At 55.7% G+C, this 21,857-nt stretch overlaps 6 protein-coding genes across 6 annotated transcripts; 2 read left to right on the forward strand and 4 right to left on the reverse strand.

The window, feature by feature from the left end:
- Positions 1–443: 443 nt before the first annotated feature.
- UV8b_06584 (uncharacterized protein) lies at positions 444–1,741 on the reverse strand (the record flags this gene model as incomplete). The annotated part of the gene is made up of 2 exons (XM_043144081.1): positions 444–815; positions 941–1,741. 2 exons carry the CDS (start codon positions 1,739–1,741, stop codon positions 444–446), a joined length of 1,173 nt encoding a protein of 390 aa, XP_043000016.1.
- Positions 1,742–3,935: 2,194 nt separating this feature from the next.
- UV8b_06585 (uncharacterized protein) lies at positions 3,936–6,017 on the reverse strand (the record flags this gene model as incomplete). The annotated part of the gene is made up of 3 exons (XM_043144082.1): positions 3,936–5,391; positions 5,509–5,752; positions 5,843–6,017. The coding sequence occupies 3 exons, from the start codon at positions 6,015–6,017 to the stop codon at positions 3,936–3,938; spliced, it is 1,875 nt and encodes a 624-aa protein (XP_043000017.1).
- Positions 6,018–7,984: 1,967 nt separating this feature from the next.
- On the reverse strand, positions 7,985–10,218 carry UV8b_06586 (uncharacterized protein; the record flags this gene model as incomplete). Its single annotated transcript, XM_043144083.1, has 3 exons — positions 7,985–8,794; positions 8,891–9,850; positions 10,009–10,218. The coding sequence occupies 3 exons, from the start codon at positions 10,216–10,218 to the stop codon at positions 7,985–7,987; spliced, it is 1,980 nt and encodes a 659-aa protein (XP_043000018.1).
- Positions 10,219–14,979: 4,761 nt separating this feature from the next.
- UV8b_06587 (uncharacterized protein) lies at positions 14,980–15,574 on the forward strand (the record flags this gene model as incomplete). The annotated part of the gene is made up of 3 exons (XM_043144084.1): positions 14,980–15,099; positions 15,333–15,392; positions 15,524–15,574. The coding sequence occupies 3 exons, from the start codon at positions 14,980–14,982 to the stop codon at positions 15,572–15,574; spliced, it is 231 nt and encodes a 76-aa protein (XP_043000019.1).
- A 609-nt stretch (positions 15,575–16,183) lies between these two features.
- On the reverse strand, positions 16,184–16,622 carry UV8b_06588 (uncharacterized protein; the record flags this gene model as incomplete). Its single annotated transcript, XM_043144085.1, has 3 exons — positions 16,184–16,269; positions 16,370–16,439; positions 16,518–16,622. 3 exons carry the CDS (start codon positions 16,620–16,622, stop codon positions 16,184–16,186), a joined length of 261 nt encoding a protein of 86 aa, XP_043000020.1.
- A 1,550-nt stretch (positions 16,623–18,172) lies between these two features.
- Positions 18,173–21,416, forward strand: UV8b_06589 (uncharacterized protein; the record flags this gene model as incomplete). Its single annotated transcript, XM_043144086.1, has 3 exons — positions 18,173–19,082; positions 19,182–19,279; positions 19,356–21,416. 3 exons carry the CDS (start codon positions 18,173–18,175, stop codon positions 21,414–21,416), a joined length of 3,069 nt encoding a protein of 1,022 aa, XP_043000021.1.
- Between the last annotated feature and the right edge of the window lie 441 nt (positions 21,417–21,857).

The following is a 21,857-nucleotide window of genomic DNA, read 5'->3' on the forward strand; positions in this document are numbered from 1 at the left end:
CATGGCGTCACCACTAGTTTCCATCCATAGAGGCGGCTGGAGGCGGCTTGAAACGCGGCAACGCGGCAACGCGACAAACGGTCGAGAGAGTCAGTCGACCGTTTGTGGCATGCTTTGGCATTTTGTGGCATTTTTGGTGGCCCAGACTGGGATGCGGCGTGGCCAATGACCGACCAATGATGGCGCCAGGTTGCTCAAAGGCAAAAGACGCAACGACTTGATATGCACATCGACGACGCCCTCCTCACACCCCTCTGGACGGGCCTTTATTCCGCTGGGGGCTTTGCTACGTCTTGCCTGTTATACAATCCACGACTCCCGCAGTCCAACCTCGTTCGCTAAAAGAATTCCCAGAAGATTGACGCTTCTTTGGGCTGTCATGGCACCAGAAAAGCAATCCCGCTGTACGCTACTACCAACTACCTAGCTAGCTCGAGGAGGCGTTATCGGATGACGCCCCATCTGCCGCTCGACCTATTCCAGGTCAACCTACGACCGATATTGCCAAAGCAGACGCAGCTGCAAAATAGCACGCTCAATATCCAAACCCCGGTCTCGACAGCTTGCTGGTGGGCGAAACCGTCGAGCGTCCGCGCATCGCTGCCGAACCAGCCCGAGGCGTTTTGAGCCGGAAGGCCCGACGGTGCTGGCATAATCTCGGGATTCAAGCCCACGAGCAGAACCGACCCGGCCAAGCCCACGGCAGCCGAGAGAACGAATCCGGACTTGCTGCGGTCAATCAGCCACCAGAGTGTGGGATTCACCAGTGCCAGTGCCACGGATACCTGGAGGGTAGAAACCCAGGGGATTTTGCGCTGCGACACCCCGAGGTTAGCGAGGGTAATCGTGGGGGGGGGAAAGGGGGAGGGGGGTGTCGCCCTTCGATCGAGAGCAGCCGGCAAACCGCTCCTCTCTGATGCCGCTCAAGGCAAAAACTCACAATCGCAAACACGATGCCGACAAAGGCGCCAATGGCTCGCATCACCAGGGCCCAATCCGTGCCCGGTGCTGCGTCCTTGTTCCGTGCACTCTTTTCCGTGCCGCTGCCGAACACGCCCTCCCAAACTGTGTCGAACCAAGGCAGCAGAGATCCCAGGGCGACACCCGCGACACCCCAAGAGTTCAAGTACTTCCAGTTGCTCCCCGGCTTCATGATGCTATCGTCGCGCATGGGCGCAGTATGGTTCTGCTCGCTGTGCAGACGCGTGATCAGCACGCCGTATCCCAGGCCCAGGGCGAACAGCAGGGCGCCGCGGAGCAGCAGCGACAAAGCGGCCTCGGATGTAGATTGTGTCACGGCTGTGTCGGCCTTGGCGTAGGGGCCAAAGGACGAACACTGCGGTGGGACGTGGGACCGACCACGCATGAGCCTGTACGTAGCTTCATCGATACTGGGGCGCTGTATGGGCGTACGCGCGCCGGTCCCCCAGGGTGTGTCAAGCTCCTCGTTGTCGTCCAAGAGGGATTCCCTTGTGTTGGCCGCCGCCTCGGAATAGATGCCCATCAAGGTCGAGGACGTCAGGTTCTTGAAGGATGGCGGCGAGATCAAGGAGGGTGGTATAGACTCTGAGCGATCGAGACTCGTGGTCAAGAGCCCCGAGCTTCGTTGACCGTTTGGCTGACCGGACACGGACACGTGCTGATCCGCGCCGTCATCGTCTGGAGGCGTGACATTCGCCAAGTCGGCGTGGAAGGGACGACGGGGAATCGGTCGCACGACGGGCGGGCTGTCTTGGTCCATTCTTTTTTGCGAGTTGAGTGAGTGTGCGTGTGCGTGCGCGTGTGTGTGTGAAACGGGACTATGTCGCAGCCAAGGGTGATGGTGAAATGCTGACGGACGTGCGAATGCCCCTTGGGACGGAAATAAGTGAGGCCTTTTGTCCTGCAGCGCGGTACTCGGCAAACGCGGCCCGGACTAGGTACCTTGGCAGTTCCTCGACCCAAGGTGGCAATGAAGAGCTGTTGGGAGATGTGAACCACGGAGCCAGAAGAGCTGGAGGAAGCGAAAACCGTGCGCCGGAGGGGGGGGGGGGCGGCAGTTCCTGTCCGGCGCGCAAAGCTCACTCAGCAGCAAGGGGGGCACGGGGTTCGCGGAAAGGGGTCGCCAGAAAACCGCGTCGACAGGGTGACCCTGGTGATGCCAGCTCAAGGTCAATCAAAGCAAGCCTAGATGGAAAGCGAAAACGATGCAAAAAAAAGTCACGCAGCCGCGCTGACAACAGGCAGAGATGATGCCAACAGGACAGAAAATAAAAGAAGGAAAAAAATACGACGAAAGAGGATGACGAATGGAAAGAATGATGGGCCAGGGCACTGAAAAAAAAAAAAAAATCGAAAATCGAAAATCAAAAAGACTCAGAAGGCGATATCGAGTGGTCGGAACCGCGGGTCAAAGAAAGATTGGGGTCGTTCTGGACCATGGAATCCGACTGGATGGATCCGGCCTTTTGTTCCAGCTGGCGGCCTGTGGCCCTTGACTTTTTCTCTTTTTTTTTCTTTTCTTTTTTTTTTTTTTTTTTTTTTTTGTTCGCCTGGGGGCGGTGGCTCGCTCGCTCGGTCTCCCGGAGTTTCAGGATCCGCCCACAGGTGCAGTCATCCCGGTCGGCTCGCACCAAGACGGAAAGGAAAGGACGAGACGCTTCGCGAAAGGGCCCAGACGGACGAGTTGTGTGTGGTTGGTTGGGCCGGGGCGGGCGCAGAAAGCAAGTTGCCAGTTCAGGGACTTTGTCGCCATCGCCACATGCCACATGCCACATGGGTGGGTTGGTTGCTGGTGCTACGGCTGGCTGGCTACGGCTGGCTGGCTACGGCTGCTGGCTGGTGCGGTTGTTCGTTCTGCGCCCCGCCTTTCTCGACCCATGTACTCCGAACGTACCCGGTACCGCGTGTTCGTACGACGTGGCTAGCCGCAGTGCCGGGCACCACCGCGCCGAGCAGTACACACTACCCACCGACACTGACAGGACAACCTCAGCAAAGGGGATCGTGGCACTGATTTCATGGTCACGGGACCCAGGAAGCCCCCGCGTCTACGGGGCAGCTCTCGCAGTGATTGGCTCGGCTGCGAGGCTAGCTTCTGCTACAGAAAATACGACATGCATTAACGCGGGACGCGGATCAACACAGTTGATGTCTTAGGTACCTATTGACCTGTTAAGGGTAGAGGCAGGGAGGGGTCCATTGCCTCCAGTCCTCTTCAACCGCTGCCACCTTGGACTCATGGTCAGAGGCCCACACCCCCCGGTCGCGGCCCCAGAGCCAGAGCGATGCGATGCGATGCGATGGGTGAAGAGGCGGGATTTCCCGCAGGCGAGAAACCTTAACCATGTCGGCAAAAATCCAGCTCAAGTCCAGCCAGAGTCATGTGAAAACAACCGTTCCCCGTCACCTGGGCCAACGCCTTGTCTAGGTACAACATACCCAGGCGACATCCAATTCTGAACACAGCGGGAGGCCCTATGATCCATGCAGCAGCCTCGCATATCAGGCACAGCGCCAGATATAACAAGTATATGGTCATTTCCCCCTCTTCTATGTAGCTCGTTATGATCATTATCTTCCTCGTCCAGCATCATTGTGCTGCCGCATTTCACAGGGACAACAAGAGGCCGCGCAGCCAGGCCGGCTCGCTCCACGGGATGCCTTCCCCCAGGCGCAGCTTTGGATCGGCAGCATTTGCAGATGCTGTCTTTTCTTGGTCCTTTTTTTTTTTTTTTTTTTTTTTTTTCTAGAATCAAGAACATTTTTCCAGAACCAAGACGAGAGTAGACCAAAAACAAAAAGAAGAAGAAGAAGAAGAAGAAGAAGAAGAAGAAGAAGAAGATGATGATGGTGATGGAAAGAAGAAGAAAAAGAAGAAGAAGAAGAAGAAAACATAGAGGTGCCATTTCCCCAGCTCGCTTCTACAATCACACTGGCAGCTGCGGCGTGCAACTCTACCCGCGCAGCTTCAACGCTACCCACGATGCGATGCGGTATCCAGCAATGATGGCGACCATGATGCCGACGTTGCGACCCGTCGTCTCGTCGGAATAGCCGTACTGGTCGAGCACGGCCTGGCCGGCAATCTTGCACTCGCGGGCCAGCGGCGACTCCAGCTTGCACCGGCAGCCGTCGCCGCACGAGTAGGTCCGGCGGGAAAACTCGTTGACCATCATGCCCTCAAAGACGTACTTTTGGTAGTCCCAGTAATGAAAGGCGTACTTGTAAAAGGGGTTCAGGATGGTGGGCGGCACCATGAACCCCCCGACGGACATCCACAGGCCGTTGGCGAAGGCGACGAGGGCCAGGGAGATGACGAAGCTCGGCACCAGCGACGTCACCAAGACGACGAGGGACTCGGCGGCCAGCAGGTCGAGGAAGAGCCACAGGATCCAGGTGAAGAAGGCGGCGGCGGTGGGCTGGAAGTTGGACAGCCAGTACGACACGGCCGAGAAGACGAGGGACATGAGGAACAGGTAGGGCGCGCCGATGAGCAGGTTGGAGACGACGAGCTCGGCGGCGCCGTACAAGCCGTTGCGGCGGTCCTTGACGTACTGCAGGCGGTCCTCGAGGAAGGCAGGCACGTAGGCGACGGCCATGAAGGACATGAAGGCGGATCCGAAGAAGATGGCGTTGACCAAGGGCTGGATCGAGTCCTGGTGGGCGCCGAGGCGCACCCAGACCGTGCCCATCATGACGGCGAGGCCGGTGTACATGGCGAAACGCACGCCGTAGGCGACGACGTCGCGGTACGACTTGATGAAGGAGCGGCGCAGCAGGGTGAGGGTGACGCGCGCGCGAGAGGGGCCCCCGAGCTCGGCCAGGCTGACGGCACGCCGGTCCGCTTCCGCCTCGGCGACAGCGGCCGCGGCGGCCGTCGACTGCGGCGAGGCGACCCACCGGGCGTGCAGGTCCGACAGCGTGCGGGACGCCGAGACGGCGTCGTGGCTGAAGTCGGCATTGACGAGGTCGACGAGGAACTCGGCCGGGTTGACGTAGTTGGGCACGTCGACCCGCAGGTGCCGGTAGTGCGGCACGACGGCGGCCACGGGCCCAAAGTAGTGCGTCTGCCCGGCCGACAGGAGCGCCAGCTTGTCAAACAGGTTGAAGGTCGCGCTGGAGGGCTGGTGGATGGAGCAGAGGACGATGAGGCTGTGCTTCTTGGCCACGGCGCGCAGGTACTTGACGACTTCCCACGCGGCGGCCGAGTCGAGGCCGCTGGTGGGCTCGTCGAGGAAGAGGATCTTGGGGCCGGTGATGAGCTGGCTGGCCACGCCGACGCGGCGCTTCTGGCCGCCCGAGATGCCCTTGCGGAGCGGGGTGCCGATGAGGGTGTCGGCCTGGGCCGTGAGGCCGAAGGCGGCGAGGAGCGAGTCGATGCGGACAAGCCGTTCTTTCCGGGGGAGCGAGCTGCGTAAGGCGGATGCGCATTGCACGGTTAGCACGAAGCCTTTTGCTGAGGAATCTATATGGGTGTGTGTCGACACTGGAAAGGAGGCGCGCGGGCGAGAAAGGCAAGCAGCTCACCTGGTGCTGGCCAGCCGCGACGAAAAATCCAGAGTCTCCCTGACGGTCAGAGACCCGATGAGGGCGTCTTCCTGCTCCACGAAGCAGGAGACCTGGCGGAAGGCCGACTCGGACAGCTGGGTCCCGTTGACGAGGACCCGGGCCTCGACGTGGACGTCGCCGGCGCCGGCAGGCCGTCTGGCCAGGACGTTGAGAAGGGTGGTTTTGCCCGAGCCCGAGGGGCCCATGAGGGCGCAAATCTCGCCTACAGCAAGCAGATGTTAAGATGGAAGCCCCAAGCGGCGGCGGGACCCGGCGGCGGGACCCGGCGGCGGGACTCAGCAGCGGGACTCACCGGCGCCGACGACCCCGGCGGCATCGCGGACAATCTTCTTGGGCTTGTTGGATGCCCGATCCTTGACGGTGACGGTGACGCCGCGCCAGGAAATCGACCTGACGGTCGCGTTGCCGAGGTGCGCATCCGCCACGGCCTGCTGCTCGACGTCCGGGTGAGACTTTGCCGAAGCCATGACGCTCCTTGCTTTTTGCGAACGATGCGCTCTTTTTTTTTTCTTCCTTCTTCCTCTTTTTTCTTTTCTTCTCTTTCCTTTCCTTTTCGGCTTCTTTGTTCGACGGGTGGCACTCGGTGTGATGCGTGTGTATTGCTCAGGCCAAGACCTTTCCGAGGGAGCGCGCGGGGTCCGAGTTATCAAGTTGTAAGCTGCAGCGCTTCCCACGACGATCCATTGACGAGAACACTCCCGAGGAAGGCGCGAGCCAGCAGCAGCAGCAGCACCAGCCTGCCCGCTTTCCGTTTTATCTAGTGTCACCCGCTTCATCCCGGCGGTGCGAGGGGTATTGATATTCACGCCGGGCAGCACGTGAGATTGCTGCTTACGACATCGGCAACCACGCCCGCCCGTGAGCAACAATATCGAATCAAGTCACGCATGCGGACGGGACGTGCTGTGCTGGTCGCCGAGGGCCCGGCCCCCGCGCGCGGATACAGTGCCCCGCACCGTGCACCACCCCCCCCCCGGTCATGCCCCCAAAAAAAAAAAACAAAATCCCGACAACGCTGAGACAGTAGTACATATTTCACTGTAGATGCCCGCATGCCCGCATTTGCCCGTTGACGGACGGCGCCCATTCCTCCGAGACCAACCGCTCGATGCAGCAATCCCAGCCCCGAGTCCAGCTGGCGCGCTGCTGCAGAGCGAGCCGCACTCCAGACTCCCGCGCGCTTGACGGCTTGACGGGATCCGTCGAACGTCTGGTCGCACCGGGCCCCCCAAACAGCCGGGACCCACAGCGCCAACTGCCCGCCGACTTGCTGCAGCTGCGCAGAGCTGACAACGGGTGCCTGCCTCGCCTCGACTTGCTGCAACCTGCAACCTGCAACCGCCGCACGCTGCTTCGCTGCACGACATCATCAAAACCCACCAGCCACCAGATTTGCCTTGCCTTTGGCTTCTTCTCCGCCGTCCCTGTGTGTCTGGGTTGGCCTTTGGCTGTTCGTCCAACGCTCGGGATTCCCCAGTTAGGGAGGGAGGCCCCCCCTCCCTCTCTGCAACTTTGGTCGCCGACGTGGGGACCGCCACCAAAACCCGCCGAGCGTGGTCTACCGTCTGACCCCCCCCCCCGCCCCACACACAAAGCCGAACATCGACATCCCCCGACCCCCGACATCCCGACATCCCCCTTCGTCGCCCACACAAGCTGTTCCCCCCCCTTCCATACAACGCTAAACCACGGAAAAAGGCTGCCGAGTAATGTTCCGGCCGGCTAGGGAAGCCGGATCTACTGTCACATCGCCCAGATCCACTGCAGTGCTAGGGCCAGGGCCGTAGGGCTGGAAACATGCGCCGTACGGAGTACTCCGTACATACTTGCCGATTAAACCCCCCCAGCCTTGTCGGCTGCCTGCGTCCGAGTACACCAAAGCTGGTTCCCCGACAGTCACCCCGCTCGTCAGCTCTCACAGGACACAGCAAAACATACATGGTCATGGGCGTGCATCTCTCGGTGATTACCTCCCATGACTCCCTCCATGGCTGGCTGGCTCCGTACCTTTGAGCTCTCTTTGCGGTTGACCGACTACCCTACCAACGGGAGCGTCATCGTCAGAACCAGGGCTACATAGGCCGCATGTCCACCTGCACTTCCACCCCGACGTTTTACACATTTGCATCATCTCTTCATTCTCCTCCCGTGCGCATCACGCATCACGCATCTCGGCATCTCGGCTAGGGCAGATGGAAGACAGAACTGGCTCCGCTCCAACGCAAGACATCACAGCACACCTGGTACTCTTTCTCTATCCATGTACTCATTTTCCGACACAAGCCAACTAGATAGATACAGTGCTCCTTAGGTATCCCATCCTCCAATTCCACAAGCGGCCCTCTATATTCCTCGGTTTGCTCGACTCTTCGGTCCCCTCGCCTTCACAGCGGATTAACCCCCCCACGCCACCCACCCACCCGGTGTCAAACCACTATCCCAGCAGAGTTGGCATTATTTCATAGCTCTCGATTTCGCTGATGATGGAGTCATCCGCCGCAATCGTGCTGAGCATCTCCTGCTGAGAAAGACCCAGCCAAAACTGCGAGTTTTCTCGCTGCTGCTTCTTCGCCTTGTATATTTCCTGAGCTACCGCCTTGACCTGCCCGCGAGCCCGGTCTGCGGCACCCCATACTTCGGAAAGGCAGTTCAGCGCCCCAATGTTGAGCCGGACTTGCTGGCGAAGATCGTCGTCGTCGTGCGGTATGAAGAACAGCGCCCATCGGCTGAGATGCACAATCGAGGACAGCGTGATGACGCACGTGAAAAAGTGCGTGTGTGAAAGGAGCGGTACCCTGTGAGTAATCATGTTGCTGATGCTGTTGGCAGATTGTATGGTGTGCCTCGTGTGCGAGTTGAACAGATCCCCCGCCTGGATAGCCTGATGCGGCGCGCAAGAATTGATGTCCTGGGTCGGTGTCGAGTCGAGTTGCGAGTGTGGCTGATGGAGCATGATGGACGTGGCTTGGTTCATCATGTGAGCCTGGAACATCATCTCGTCCAGCTTCCCGTTCTTTTGCAGTGCGTCCCGTTTTGCTGCCGGAAGGTGCAGGCGCCAGTTGGTCAAGAGGCTTTCAATCTTGGCCAGGTTCTCATCATCCGACCCAAAGATGGGGCCCACCCGCATGAACTTGCCCAGATTTCGCGCGCACAAGACTCGGTAGGCAAACGAGGAGAACTCGCGGTCTTCGCCGGAAAAGTCTTGGTCTTCAAGATCGTCAAGATAAAGCGGAATAGGTATACTCTTTTACCAAATCAGGTCAGCATGAAATTTTGCAAAACATCTTTTGCGTCTCCGGGGGGGGTCTTTTTTTTTTTTTTTGGTGACTTGTTTTCTTACCGCAGTTAGATATTGATCTTCTTCGCAGGGAAGTGCGGCTCCCGCCGGCACGTCAAAAAGCAAAAAGTTGGTGACGCGGTGAACCCCTGCAATCATTCCGTCTATGACGAACAAATCCCACCACGTTCGACGCCAGCTTTCCTCCAGCACGGCGATGCCTCGTCCGTGAGAGATTGCGAAATCCCGAGTTTGCAGGCCCAGTTCCAGGGCCAAGGTTTCCGCATCGTTCAGAATCAATCGCGCCTTCTCCTGCTGGCAGCCGCCATCCAGGCCCACAATCAAAAGCATCATGGCTTGAACCAGGAAGCCGTCCTTGGACCGTCCGGGGTCTTGAACAAGAGAAAAGGCCTCGTCAAACAATCTCTCACGAGTCGAGGCACCCGCATCGATGAATATTGATCCCACCCATCTGATCGCAGCAAAGAGCGCTTTCGTCGAAACTTCCTTGGCCATTTGGAGAAGAAAAGGTTTGGGCAGTACGAAAGGATGTGAGGCATGGAAGTGATGGTAGAACGAGTCGAAACACTTTTCCTCGATACTCGGACCGGTGCTGTGCGTAAATATCCGGCTACCGGAGCTATTGACTACCCAAGCCGGGTCTATCTCGTTGACAGCGCAGTATGATTTGTAGAGCTCCATGTTTGTTGGCTGTGCATGACCGGCGTACTGTGTCGCGGTAACAGCCTGTGAGGGCAAAGTAGGTGGGATGAATGCGCTTCCAGAAATGGTGGGCATATTTGACGCGCCCGTTCGAGCCCCAAGAAGCATGGGACAATCGGAAACACCGGGACCGGGACTCAAGTCGGGAGGCGATGTGGCCTGCCTCTTGTTGGGGTTCTGGGCGGCCCCCCGACGCGGACCCTTGTACCCTCTCCGGGAGGCGACATAGACGCATTCACTTTGGGTACTGACGCAGCGGGCGCAAGGAGCTTGCCCGTCGCATTTGAGGTGTTTGCTGCGCTGTCCGAGAGGGAAAGAGGCAGTAAAGAATTGGCGAGGTTAGTCATGACATGAATTGAGGATAAGGCCTGGAAATAACGACTTGGCCCTCTCCCCCCCCACCTCCCCTTTCCCTCATATCCCCCCCCCCCCCCTCCCCCCAGAGCAGGTAGACTTACGCAGGCGAGACAAGCTGCTGGCACCGTGGATTCTCGGGAGCGTCCGTCGTTGCCCGGGTCGGTATTTGAGCTTCTGTCGCTGGCATCGATGGGGACTGTGGAGGAGGTGCTGTGTGCCTGAGAAGCCGGTGATGAAGTAGCGGACATGGAGGCCGGCTGTGTCTGAGGCGGCGAAAAGGGGTCCGTATCCGCCTCGGCCTGGAAGGTCATTTCGGACCGGCGGGACGAAATCGTCGTGAAGAAAGGGACCAAGATGAGGAGAAAGCATCCAGAGACAAGCCAAGAGATGGGATTTAGACACGAATTTGCAGAGAAATGGCGCCTGTGATTCAGCAACAAATATCAGTACGGCAGAGTAGGCGGTGCTGTCATGTCGTCGAGAGGCTGATTGGCAGAGACGAGGCAACCAGCAGAAAGCCGAGTGGAAAGCAGGCTTGAGACTGATGGACCGGAGGATGTAGAAATTCCAAGAAGTGCCAGAGCGGTTATGGTTGGTGTCATGACAACTCTCAAGGGAGTACGGATTAAGCGAGTAGGTGAGTAAGTGAGTAAGTGAGGCTGTCAAGTCTCGGTCGGCAATTTTGAAATTGGACCGGCGGGTGGGAAGGGACGGGTGCAGAGCAGTGCAGAGCAGTGCAGAGCAAGAACAAAGCAGAAGCAATTATGTGGCGGCGGCGTTCAGGTGTTCCAATCGAACTGGGCCGTCGTGCGTCACAGCATCTTTGATGCTTGCGAATAATAAGGTTTGATTCTTGGGATCGTCCAAGCCGGCCCTGGCTGGATGCCCACACCCAAGTCCGTCGCAGTCGAGGGTCCGGCCGGCTGATTCGTGGCCAGGCAATCAGGATTCACTCACTTAGGACGCGGCGGCGAGGGGGGGGGGGGGGGGGCATTTGCCCAAGGCCCACCAGCACCAGCGCCTTTTTTTTCGGACGGGGATGGGCATACAAATCCGACCGGATCCAGCACGGGCTGGCAACAAGGTACGTATGTATCGTATCGTATCGTATCGTATCGTATCGTGTCGTTGAGCGCAGCAGAGTTTGGACGGCGGGCGGGCGGGTTGGTTGTTCCGTTGTTGGTTGCCGACTTCCAAGGTTGTCAAGGTTGTGAGCCATAGGCCTGGCCAGCCCGTCCGCATCCATCCATCCTGTCCAAAGGAGCAACTGGACTGGGGCGACGGGTCTGCCCAATACCGGCCTTCCACCAAGCCAATTGAACGGGGGCGCAGGCCCGCCTGCGCCACTCGTGCGTGTCTGGTGGTGCGGAAGCCGTCTGCAGGCTAGATGGTGGGGCCGATCAGCGCCCCCCAGGCACTGACCTCCCAGGCACTGACCTCCCAGGCACTGACCTCCCAGGCACTGACCCCCAGGCCGCAGGCGAAACGCTCCAGTCAACGGCTTGCCTGGTCCTGGTACTTACTGGCGGTGCCTGCCTGATACATGTCGACTGGGTACTCCGTATGTCGGGTTATGTCAGGTACATACCAGCACGACCTCTTTTGTGCTCCGAGTCCGTCAACTCCGTGGCCGGCGGCTCAAGTGCACCATGATACCGCGCGTTATACATAGCACACTTGTTAGCGTCATCTTGGGACTGGAGTCTGCATGTGGTGTTTGCACGAGACTACATATCAACCGACCTATGCCCCCCCCTTGTCATTCGACCCCCCCATAATAACTTAACTGACCTGACCAAGGCTCTTTCCTAATATAGAGATACGCTAATAAAGAGTAGTGGATCCTTTAATCTACAGTAGCCACTAGACTATAAGTATCTTTATATATATTTTCCTATAGGAGGTGACTTCTATTATATTTTTACCAGGTATCCCTACCTAAGAACCTAATATTAAAAGTAAATAAAGTGCCTTTATATAGACTTTTCTATAGAAAGTGACTTCCTTTCTTTTTACTAGGTAGGTACTTAGGTACTTAGGTATTATAGTAGAAAAAAGTACCTTTATATATATTTTTCTATATAAAGTGACTTCTAATACTTCTACTAAGTGCCTAGTACCTAGGTACCTAGGTACCTACCTATTTAGTAGGTACTAGGGATAGAAAGAGAGATAGGTACCTTTATATATATATTTCTATATAAAGTGACTTATTTTATTTCTTATATTAGGTACCCTTATATAAGAACCTAATAAAACAGCAGAGAAAGTACTTCTCTCTATATTTTTCTATAGAAAGTGACTTCTTTAATTTCTTTTACTAGGTACCCCTACCTAGGAACCTAGTAAAATAGCAGAGAAAGTACTTCTCTATATAGTATTCTATGTAAAGTGACCTGACCCTACTATTCCCTAATAAACCAATTATATTAAGAGTATAGCCCATAGCAATGGTCAGGTCAGTTAAGTTATTATGGGGGGGTCGGATGACAAGGGGGGGACACAGGTCGGTTGACCTGTACCCTCGCCTGCAACCCATAATAAGTTGTGCAACGTGACCCGTGGCGCGTCGTAGTCCGCAATCCTAGTAGTCCTGGATGCTCCCGAGTCCCGACTCCTGAGCAGGCGCATAAATAAATAAATTCCGCTATTGTTGCAACTCCTTTCTCATGAGCCGAGCGGTCAAACAGCGTCTGGAGCCAAAACCGGGGCGTGTTTTCCGTAAAATTGTAAAACGGGGACGCCATGTCCCTGGTCGTCGTTTCCGCTGCTCATATTACCTCGGCCCCCAAACCACTCAAACCGCACGACAAGTTTGATGATACGAGTTGTGTCTGGTGTTGCCTTGGCCTCAACCGCATGAGCTTGTCCTTGTCTGCATGCGGAAACTATAGCCAGGCAAGGCGCCAAGCACGCAATCGCCACCGAATCCTCAGCTTCCATGGCATTTTCTCCAAGCCCAGGTGGCGCCTTTTAGTGAGGACACTATCCTTTCGAGAACTGTCGCAGTCGCAGCCTTGAGAGATATGCCACATGATGGGGTAGAAGGAGGAGCAGAGAGTCGAAGTCCGGAGCCCATTGTGCATAAGTGCTCCATAGAAGGCTATCATCCCATGCACATACTCGGTACGTACGCAGCGCCAGCGAGCAGCGAGCGACACGTCGCCTGCAAAATAACGGATTGCTTGCCAGGGCGGGGAAGTAATCTGAGATTCTGAGACCTAGCGCTGCAGACTAGTTAGCTATTTTTATATCGATGATGTGGTCTCCTCTGCGTGCCAACTAACCAGAAAGAATGGCCAACCCGTTCTAAAACCTTCGTCCATGTCAAGTCACTACTTACCTTGGCATACGGAGTACAGGCACAGCTCGAACCAGCGGGTCAACCAACCATTGCATCGTATCCGTACGGAGTACAGTATGTACAAGGCGCTCCACTTTGTGCCCCGGGCCTGCAGCAATTCCTCTCAATTCTAGGCAGTGTAACCAGTGTAACCACCCAAGCCTCATGAGAGGGAAATTGCCAATGCCAATGGATGGGCCTCTCTTTCTCGTGAGATGCCAGGATGGGCGGATCGATGTGTCTGATCAGAGGTAAGCCAGCAATTAATTTGCACATAGAGTCGAGGGAAGCAAGAAAGGGAGAAGTAACCAGAGACGTGCGTGATCTGGCATGGCATGGCATGGCATGGCAGAGTGGCGACACACCCCCAAAGAGATCTTTGCACAGTTGAAACGAGTTATGTATGATCGATAGGTCACTGATCTGGTGCATCGTACGGAGTAGAGGGCTTCTGGCTGCGGCACGTCACGAATCATGCAGCGCAACGGGCTAAAGCTGCTCAAACAGAGCCATCGTAAGTAGGAACCAACAAACAAATTGATGTCAAAAGCATGCCGACCACGACCGGCTCCAATGAAAGGGAACGTTTCAAACGTTGAACGTTGAGCGTCGAATCGTGACTGCCGGTAAGAATCCTGCACGGGCCAAATGACAAGTTACCGCCTGTGCTCTGGAGTCTGGAGTCTGTCTGGTACGCGGCAGGAACGAGACAGCAGCGCAGGAAGGCGCTGTCTTGCAAAACACGCGCTCACGACGTCATGACAGTCTCGTCACGTCACGCAAAGTCCGCTAGCGCCTGGCCCAGCTCTGACCGTCAGATGAGCGAACGTTGACCTTTCAAAAGGACCAGTCCATCAAGCTGGGTCAGCTGGTTAGAGCCAAGCCAGCAGCATACGTCGTCACCGAGGCTGCAGCGAGCAAAAGTTCTCCCCCTTGCTTGGCGACTTGACTTGTTGTTCCTGGCCCAGACAAGGCGGCAGGCGGTGACAGGTCTCGCTCGAGGAGCAATCTGAGAATCGGCTCAACCCAGGCAATTTTTCAACTTGCAAGGCGTGATTCGATATGGGTGCAGGCGTACTGAGTGCGTTGCATGTTCAACGGCAGGCGGGTGGAAGCACTAGAAAATCCGTCGCCAGTTCAAGGGGTCTTGTGCGCCCGAGTCGCGCATCTATCAGGCTGGGCCGTTTGATCAAAATAAGACCTGGGGAGTCCCGCAACTTCCCACGGGCGGGTTCGCGATGGCCGAGGCTTGGAGGACTCCGCCGTCCGCACCTCGATATTCTCGGCAGCCGTACTCCGTACAGAGCACTACGACCGGAGTAGGACCAGGTCAACTAGGAGGTAGTTGAGTCTATGCATCGCCTCCAAGTTACCGAGTACAGATGCCCGAGTCTCCGTCCCGTGGTTTGCGGCAGGCACACAGCAAGTATCTACCTAACTTGAGCAAGTCGACAACCAGGCAGGTGCCTACATACCTTGGGATAGGTTACTTGCCTGTTATAAAGACGCCAACTGGGCTGCGACATGCCTCGCCTTCAGGAGTCCGACTCTGCTTCTCTCAAAACAGCTCTCTACTGCCTGTTTCCCACTTCTGGCCCCGTCCTCTCTGCACTCTGCTGAATCGAGGTCGACCTTGTTTGCTCTGTCACGACTACGACTCATTCACCTATACTCTGTTCTCCGTACTTACTACTGCGCCGCCGTCCAGTCCACGAGCCTGCGCCTCAGCATGTCCATGCCTGCCGTCGACCAAGGCAAAGGCACAACGGGGACGACGACGACGACGACACCGGAGCCGGAGCCTGCTCCCGCTGTCGTTCCCCAAGCCAGCCCTCATACCGAGCAGCCAGTACGTTTCTGCTTCCTTTTGTGTCACCGCCCATGTACTCAGTACAGCCTCACGCATCTTTGAACCTCATGCACCGTCGTACCTGGCCATGATCAATTAGCCTCGCAGCCACTGGCCACACTTCTGAGGCGGTTCGTCTCGACTGCAGAGCGTGAATTACCATGGAATAAAATCACAAAGAGTTGCCGTTGAATTTCGCTCTTCTGCATCATTTCTGACATTTTGTTCCAAAGAGCCCGGCCAAGCCCATGTCTGTCGACTCCGTGCACCTGCGAGGCGGTGACGATAGGCTGGTAAGCTACGCGGTACAAGGTTTTGCTAGGAACCCAAAGCTTCGCAGGCAGAAGTCTGACGCAAAGTAACGCGTGGCTCAAGAAAAAGGCAACGAAAAATAGAAAAGCTGGAGCATTCTGACGTCGTCTAGGCTCTGTGTTGCGGCATCTGCGGTCTCTGCTTTCTCGACTGCTGCTGCTGAGTTGGGCGGAGTGTGCCCGCCTCAAGCACCGATGAGAGACGGGTGAGAGGGATGGATCAAAAACCGGGGACATTTACGCAGCTGCAGTTATTGAATGGAGGGAGTGAGTGTCGCTTAAATCATGGACGCAGCTATTGGTTGAAACGGACTTGGAAAAAGAACCTAGCAAATACTTGCCGCCGTGCTTGATGCTTCAAGACTATAAGCCTGGATCGATTTGCCACGGATGGCGAACGGGACTCATTGCGACTCAAAAGTGTCTGTTTTCTGGGTAAATGCTCCAGGCAGTTCATCCTCACGGGCGATGGACATCACAAGCATAGATTCATGTGATGTTGGGGGAGGAGAGGGGGCGTGGGGGGCGTGGGGGATACCAGAGAGGTCAAGTGTACTTTCCATAACTACTGAATATTGATTAGATGAATTTTATCAACCTGGATCATGAGCGGGTATTCAAGACTTTATGACCGTCAAACTAGGATGGAAAGGCAAGTCAAATACGCTCACGGCATTTCATGCATCTGTCATCTGTCCCCTGTGGGTATCCCCCGTCTGATGTAGCTTCGTACACTGCCTCGTTGGGCGGGCATGTGAGGCGAAGCATGACGACTAGGTGGCGGCGGCGGCGGCGGCGGCGGCGAAGAAGACAGATTGCCGCTTGTTCAGACAGGGCCGGGACTTGGAGATGTTGTTTGCTAGTCACTCATGAGACCAGGAGAGGACGGGCTGCTAAAACCATACCACAACGGAGGATGGTGTGCCACGGTTTGCTTGGTACCAGCTGGCTGCTGATACTTCTGTGGATCCGGCGGTGCTTTTGCTGCTGCTGTTGCTGCTCCTGTTGCTGCATGGCTGGAGAAGGCGACTGGTGGGTGTACGGGTTGGTTTGGATTCACAGAATGGGTGAGAGTGCTTTGGCCTCGTCTCTTGTTTCTCTTGTCACGAAGGACGAGGAAGAGGGGCAAGAAACCCCGATAGCAATGGCGGCGACGCCTCCAACGGTACCACCTATGATGGCCCCAATCTCGGGTTTTGCTTCCGCCGCCATGGCCTTGAGTGGCACTGGTCGACACAGCTTGGCTGTGGTCTCTATGACGCAGATGAAGACGACGAGTCGGTTTTGGTAGTAGATTGGGCTGGCCTAGAGTCCGATGTAATGATACCAGGGATGAATGATGGTCGCGCGTTGTCTGTACATACAGTTGTAGTGCTGGTCAAGGGACTGGCTGTGCTGCCGCTGGAAGCATAAGTAGTCACGCGGTTCTGGACCCGTGCCGTGCAAGCAGAATCAGTGCAGCATGCGAGCCGATTGTCTTGCGATTCGAGAAGGAAGCATTTGTTGCCGGGCTCGCAAGATGACCCGACCCGTCTTTGCAGCAATCCCCGCCAAGGGGACTGCTGTGAGACTCGCCGCAACCATTCCGGGTGGCCAAGTCGCAGGGCCCTGACGGACATTATCGTTGCGAGGGTACGTTCGAGGCAGCAACCGTACGAACGGCATTGGCCTGACAATGGACAGCAGCAATTCAGCGCTGTTGGAGTGGTTGAGGTGTAAGTCACGGCTTGGCAGGGGAGACGGGCAAGAACCAATGCTGGAATCGGCAAAGGGGAAGAACTAACTTGTGCACAGCCCGTATCCTGTGTTGCAAGGACTATCGTCTGTTCAAGAGAACGTTTAGCGCGCCTCAGTCGAGGTCAGGACCGCATGGGCATTGGCATCACCGCCAGCGTCGTTGGAATGTGTTTGTTTCTGCAAACGCTTGGAGGGCGGGCCGAGTTTGCCCCATACAACCGCGACCTTTTTATATGTGACCACACGGTCAACAACAGAAGGCTTCTGTTGCCATCTCTTGCGGACAGCGATGTCTTTGCGCAGAGCCCAGAGATTCGACTTACCCGAGGTCGCTGGGGATTTCAAACAACAAGAAGATGCGAGGCCCAGGCCGTACAGATACGGCAAGTGAAGCAAGCGAAACGAAGTATTGTACCAAGGTATTCAGAAATGGTGGCTGCGACGAATTGCCATGACATACGATGCCAATCTGGAAACTGAGGTCAGTCCGACGCTTGACTTGAAATTAGGATGGAGGAAAAGAAGTCTATCTGAAATATTTGTACACATGAGACTGTCGACCAGACTTCACTGAGGGCGGGCTCACGGGCATACAGATCTGATCTGATCCACTTATCCGCCACCTTCCAGCCAGTGGTTGTGCACTTCAGCTTCGTCCAGTACCTGGTACTCAAGCAACCAGGTACCAGAGGTTAGAAGGTAGGTTCCTAGCCCAAGGTTACTCTTAACGCAGAGGTGTTGCGCTGGACTGTACCGTCTAGCAGGACGAATCACATTGCACCGTCTGCCAGCACAACGACTTGCCTTCGACATGGGATAGCACAATCCCAACACCTCGCCAATTTTCTCGCTCTGGAACAAGTGAACACCACATGTCAATTCTCTTTGCTGTTATTGCTCGACCAAATTCTTTCTTCCCACTCACATGTCCTAAACCTTGTCAACGATCGATCCTCATCCCTCTCCCTCCGTCAAAAGAGGGGTGATCAGCTCGACGACCCACGATCCGGGCTCGTCTCGACAGCATGGCTTCTTACAGGCATCAACCGATGCCTCATCCAGGCTCGAGGCACGGCCCCCAAGGGGGATACGCACCACAGTCCACGCCTCATCATGGCGCTCCACCTGCCGGCACATTCTCCCCCGGTACCAAGATCCAAGTCGGCAGCCATCGAGTCGTCATCCAGAAATACCTGTCAGAAGGGGGTTTTGCCCATGTCTACTTGGTCAAGCTTCCCTCGCCCGTCGACGGCACGGATCTCGCCGTTCTCAAGCGTGTTGCGGTGCCGGACAAGGAATCCTTGCGGGGCATGCGCACCGAGGTCGAGACCATGAAGCGCCTCAAAGGACACCGACCGATCGTAACATACATTGACTCTCATGCCTCGGAACTCAAAGGCGGTGGCTACGAAGTCTTTCTCCTCATGGAGTTCTGCGACGGGGGTGGTCTGATCGATTACATGAACACGCGACTGCAGCATCGATTGACAGAGCCCGAGATCCTGCACATCTTCTCCGATGTCGCAGAAGGGGTTGCCTGCATGCACTACCTGAAACCACCTTTGCTCCACCGAGATTTGAAAGTCGAGAATGTTCTCATCGTGAACTGCTCCTCTTCCAAGCAGTTCAAAGTGTGCGACTTTGGTTCTGCTGCGCCTCCTCGCCCGGCGCCGACCACCGTAGTCGAATGTCGCCTGGCGGATGAAGATGTGCAAAAGCACACGACGCTGCAGTATCGGGCTCCGGAGATGGTCGACGTGTACAGGAAGAAACCGCTCAACGAGAAGTCGGATATATGGGCCCTCGGCGTTTTCTTGTACAAGCTTTGCTATTACACGACACCATTCGAGGATCAAGGACAATTGGCTATTCTCAACGCAAGCTTCAAGTATCCCAGCTATCCCGTGTTTTCAGACAGACTCAAGAAGCTCATCGGTACATGTCCCAAGCAGTAGCGCAAAAACACAAAAAAAAAAAAAAGAAAAGAAAAGAAAAAAAAAGAATCCTGGGATGGCGGCTAACGGAGAGGCCTAGGCTCAATGTTGCGAGAGGACATGACAGTCCGACCAAACATATACCAAGTCCTGAATGAAGCATGCGACATGCAAGGTATCAAAGTACCCATTCATGATGTAAGAAGCTCTCTGTCCTGTAGCGCTTAGTAGTAGCAACAGCGACTAATGTAAAGGGGCGGGGGGGGCGAGACAGATTTACCGCAATCAATCACAAGGGCAAGGTCAGGCTGCAAGCAAAGCGTCGCCAACAAACCCGCCGCAGTCAACACGAGAGCCTATTGTCGGAGCCATGTACCATTCGCCGGCTGAAGAGAAGAAAGACATTCCCACTGTAGTGCCAATGCGACGAGGCCGTCCTACGGTCCAGCCCCAAGCACAGAAACAAGGGTCTCGGTCTCCAGCGCCCAAGGTGACGAACGGGGACCCTTTCGCTGCGCTCGACTCGAAAGCTGGCCGCAGGTTGGTCGAGGAAGATGAGATAGCATCTCGATTCCCAACGTTGGACCAATTCACTCTTTTCCATGAAAAGGGCAGCAAGTTTGACTTTGACACTTCAGCATCTTCCCCATCTTCTCAGGATCATGTCAGAAACAAGCGTCTCACAGAGCGTCTCGCAGACGAAGCGTTTTCTTTGTCGCAACAAACCCCAGAAAAGCCTTTGCCGTCCTCGAGACCGCATTCCGCCACACCTGCTGTCCAACAACCGCAACCCGCTCCCTCTCCCCCGGCCGAAAGGCCGCCCTCAAAGACTCCAACAACGCTACTTGGAACGGAAACCCACCGATCCGGTCGAGCACCTTCAATAGTTCATAACAATCGGACGACATCATCGCAGACTTGTCCCGAGTATGTTTCAACAGGAACAATGACGTCGGACTTGCCGTCCAGGGCTTCAACTCCTCAGGCGAATTCGCCATACGCACAGGTCTTGCCCGAGCGCAGTGCCTCTAAGCCCAGCTCAGATGCGCCGCTACCAAGTGTTCACCCACCTCATCTTCGGCAGCCGTCTCCGTCATCACGACCATCCCTGGAAGATAATCGCCATCAAGCCCATCAAGCCCAGACAGCCGAGGCAGTGGAAAGGTCTACTGCATTCAACACCCGACCCCGCCCAGCCAGTACGAGCTTCGAATCAAGCACTCCAGCGTTTTTGCGAGAAAACAGATCAGCGAACTCGCAAAAGATTTCCCTACACGCTGGTTCACGAGCTGTACCTCAACCATCGGACACCCATCCGACAGCCAATTCACAGAGCAGAGCTGACAGCCCCAATATCACTGAAGAATCGTCGTTTGAAATTGGCGGGCCCAACGCCGAGCCTCGGGGCAAGAAATTCGTCATTGGCAAGAGAATGACTTTGCCGACTCCTCGGGTACTAAATACGCATTCAAGGAAATTCGACGATCCGGTCAATCAGCTGGACGCCACTTCCTCCCATGGATCCGGCATCGCCAACCGCGCTGACTCCCCCAGCCGCTTCGTCGGGCCGCCTAATCCTGCCGCCGCCATCAACCGAGAACCAGCCGCGGATCAAAGTGTCAATGCTCTTGATGATATGAACGAGGATGGTTCAAAGCCCGAAATCAGAAGGGAACTCGAACGGCGAAAACTCGAGGAAGAGGAAAAAAGAGTAACGGCTGCCCAGGCTGAATATCGAAATTGTGTCAGTTCATCCGGTCGGCCTGTGCCCGGGCCCAAGAACGTTGGTGGGCCTCCACGAACGGCCAGTACGATACAAAGCCGCATGCAAAGCCTTCTCAACGAGGAACATCGGCCCGTAAGTATCCAGAGAACCGCTCAAGGATATGGAAAATACACCGATGCTCCATCTGAGTGCACCAACCAGAAACCACCAGCAGCCACAAAGCGTAAATCCGTCGGCGCTAAACCAATCGCCGGAGCACCCTCCAAGGCCGTCAATGCCATCAATTCCAACAAATCTCATGTATCAAAAATGGCGATGTTGGCACCATCCACGTCTCCCAAGCCCGCAGGGTCTAAACCCCCAGCCCCCAAGAAGAAGCCGACGCACCTGAACAGTTTTCCCACAACAGGACATGCGGAGTCGCCAGTGAAGCAGGTGTTGACGGCTCAGTCGGAACAGCTTATCGCGATAGATCTTGCAGGCCAGCCAATCTTGGAAATGTCTGCAAAAGATAAAGAGGATTATATCCAGGATTTCACAAAACGATTCCCAAGTTTAAGTTCAATAGAGCTGGAATCGCAGCAGGGTCGTGGCGGCGGATCGCGGTAATTATGAAGCGAGAGAGAGAAACCTTGATATTTAGACATGTGTGATTTGGCCATCATCGTAGCAAGCCAAGAAACGGATCCATTTTTCACGTAGTCGTCAACTCATATTGACAGTCTCGCATCATGTGGGTGTCCTGAATCAATGATGTCTGGTTGCTAGTCAACCTACAAAGCTCCGTCATCGGAAGGAGTTGGTTGCTACGACGGGGTGAAGTTTTGTCAGAATGCATAGGGAAAATGCGATAATACTTGATTGAAGGAACCAAGTCTCCTCGAAGAGACTTATATTCCCAGCTATTTATAGTGGGAAAAGGGGTACCCCTAAGGGCCTACTGATCTAGGGAGAACTCGGTACATCCGACCTTAGATATAACCGATATCTACATTATAGATAAGCCAATTTCCCTCTAATACACCCCCTCAGGATGTGCTTTCTTAAGGA

The sequence above is a fragment of the Ustilaginoidea virens genome, chromosome 5 (genome assembly GCF_000687475.1).
Source record: "Ustilaginoidea virens chromosome 5, complete sequence".
Taxonomy (NCBI): domain Eukaryota; kingdom Fungi; phylum Ascomycota; class Sordariomycetes; order Hypocreales; family Clavicipitaceae; genus Ustilaginoidea; species Ustilaginoidea virens.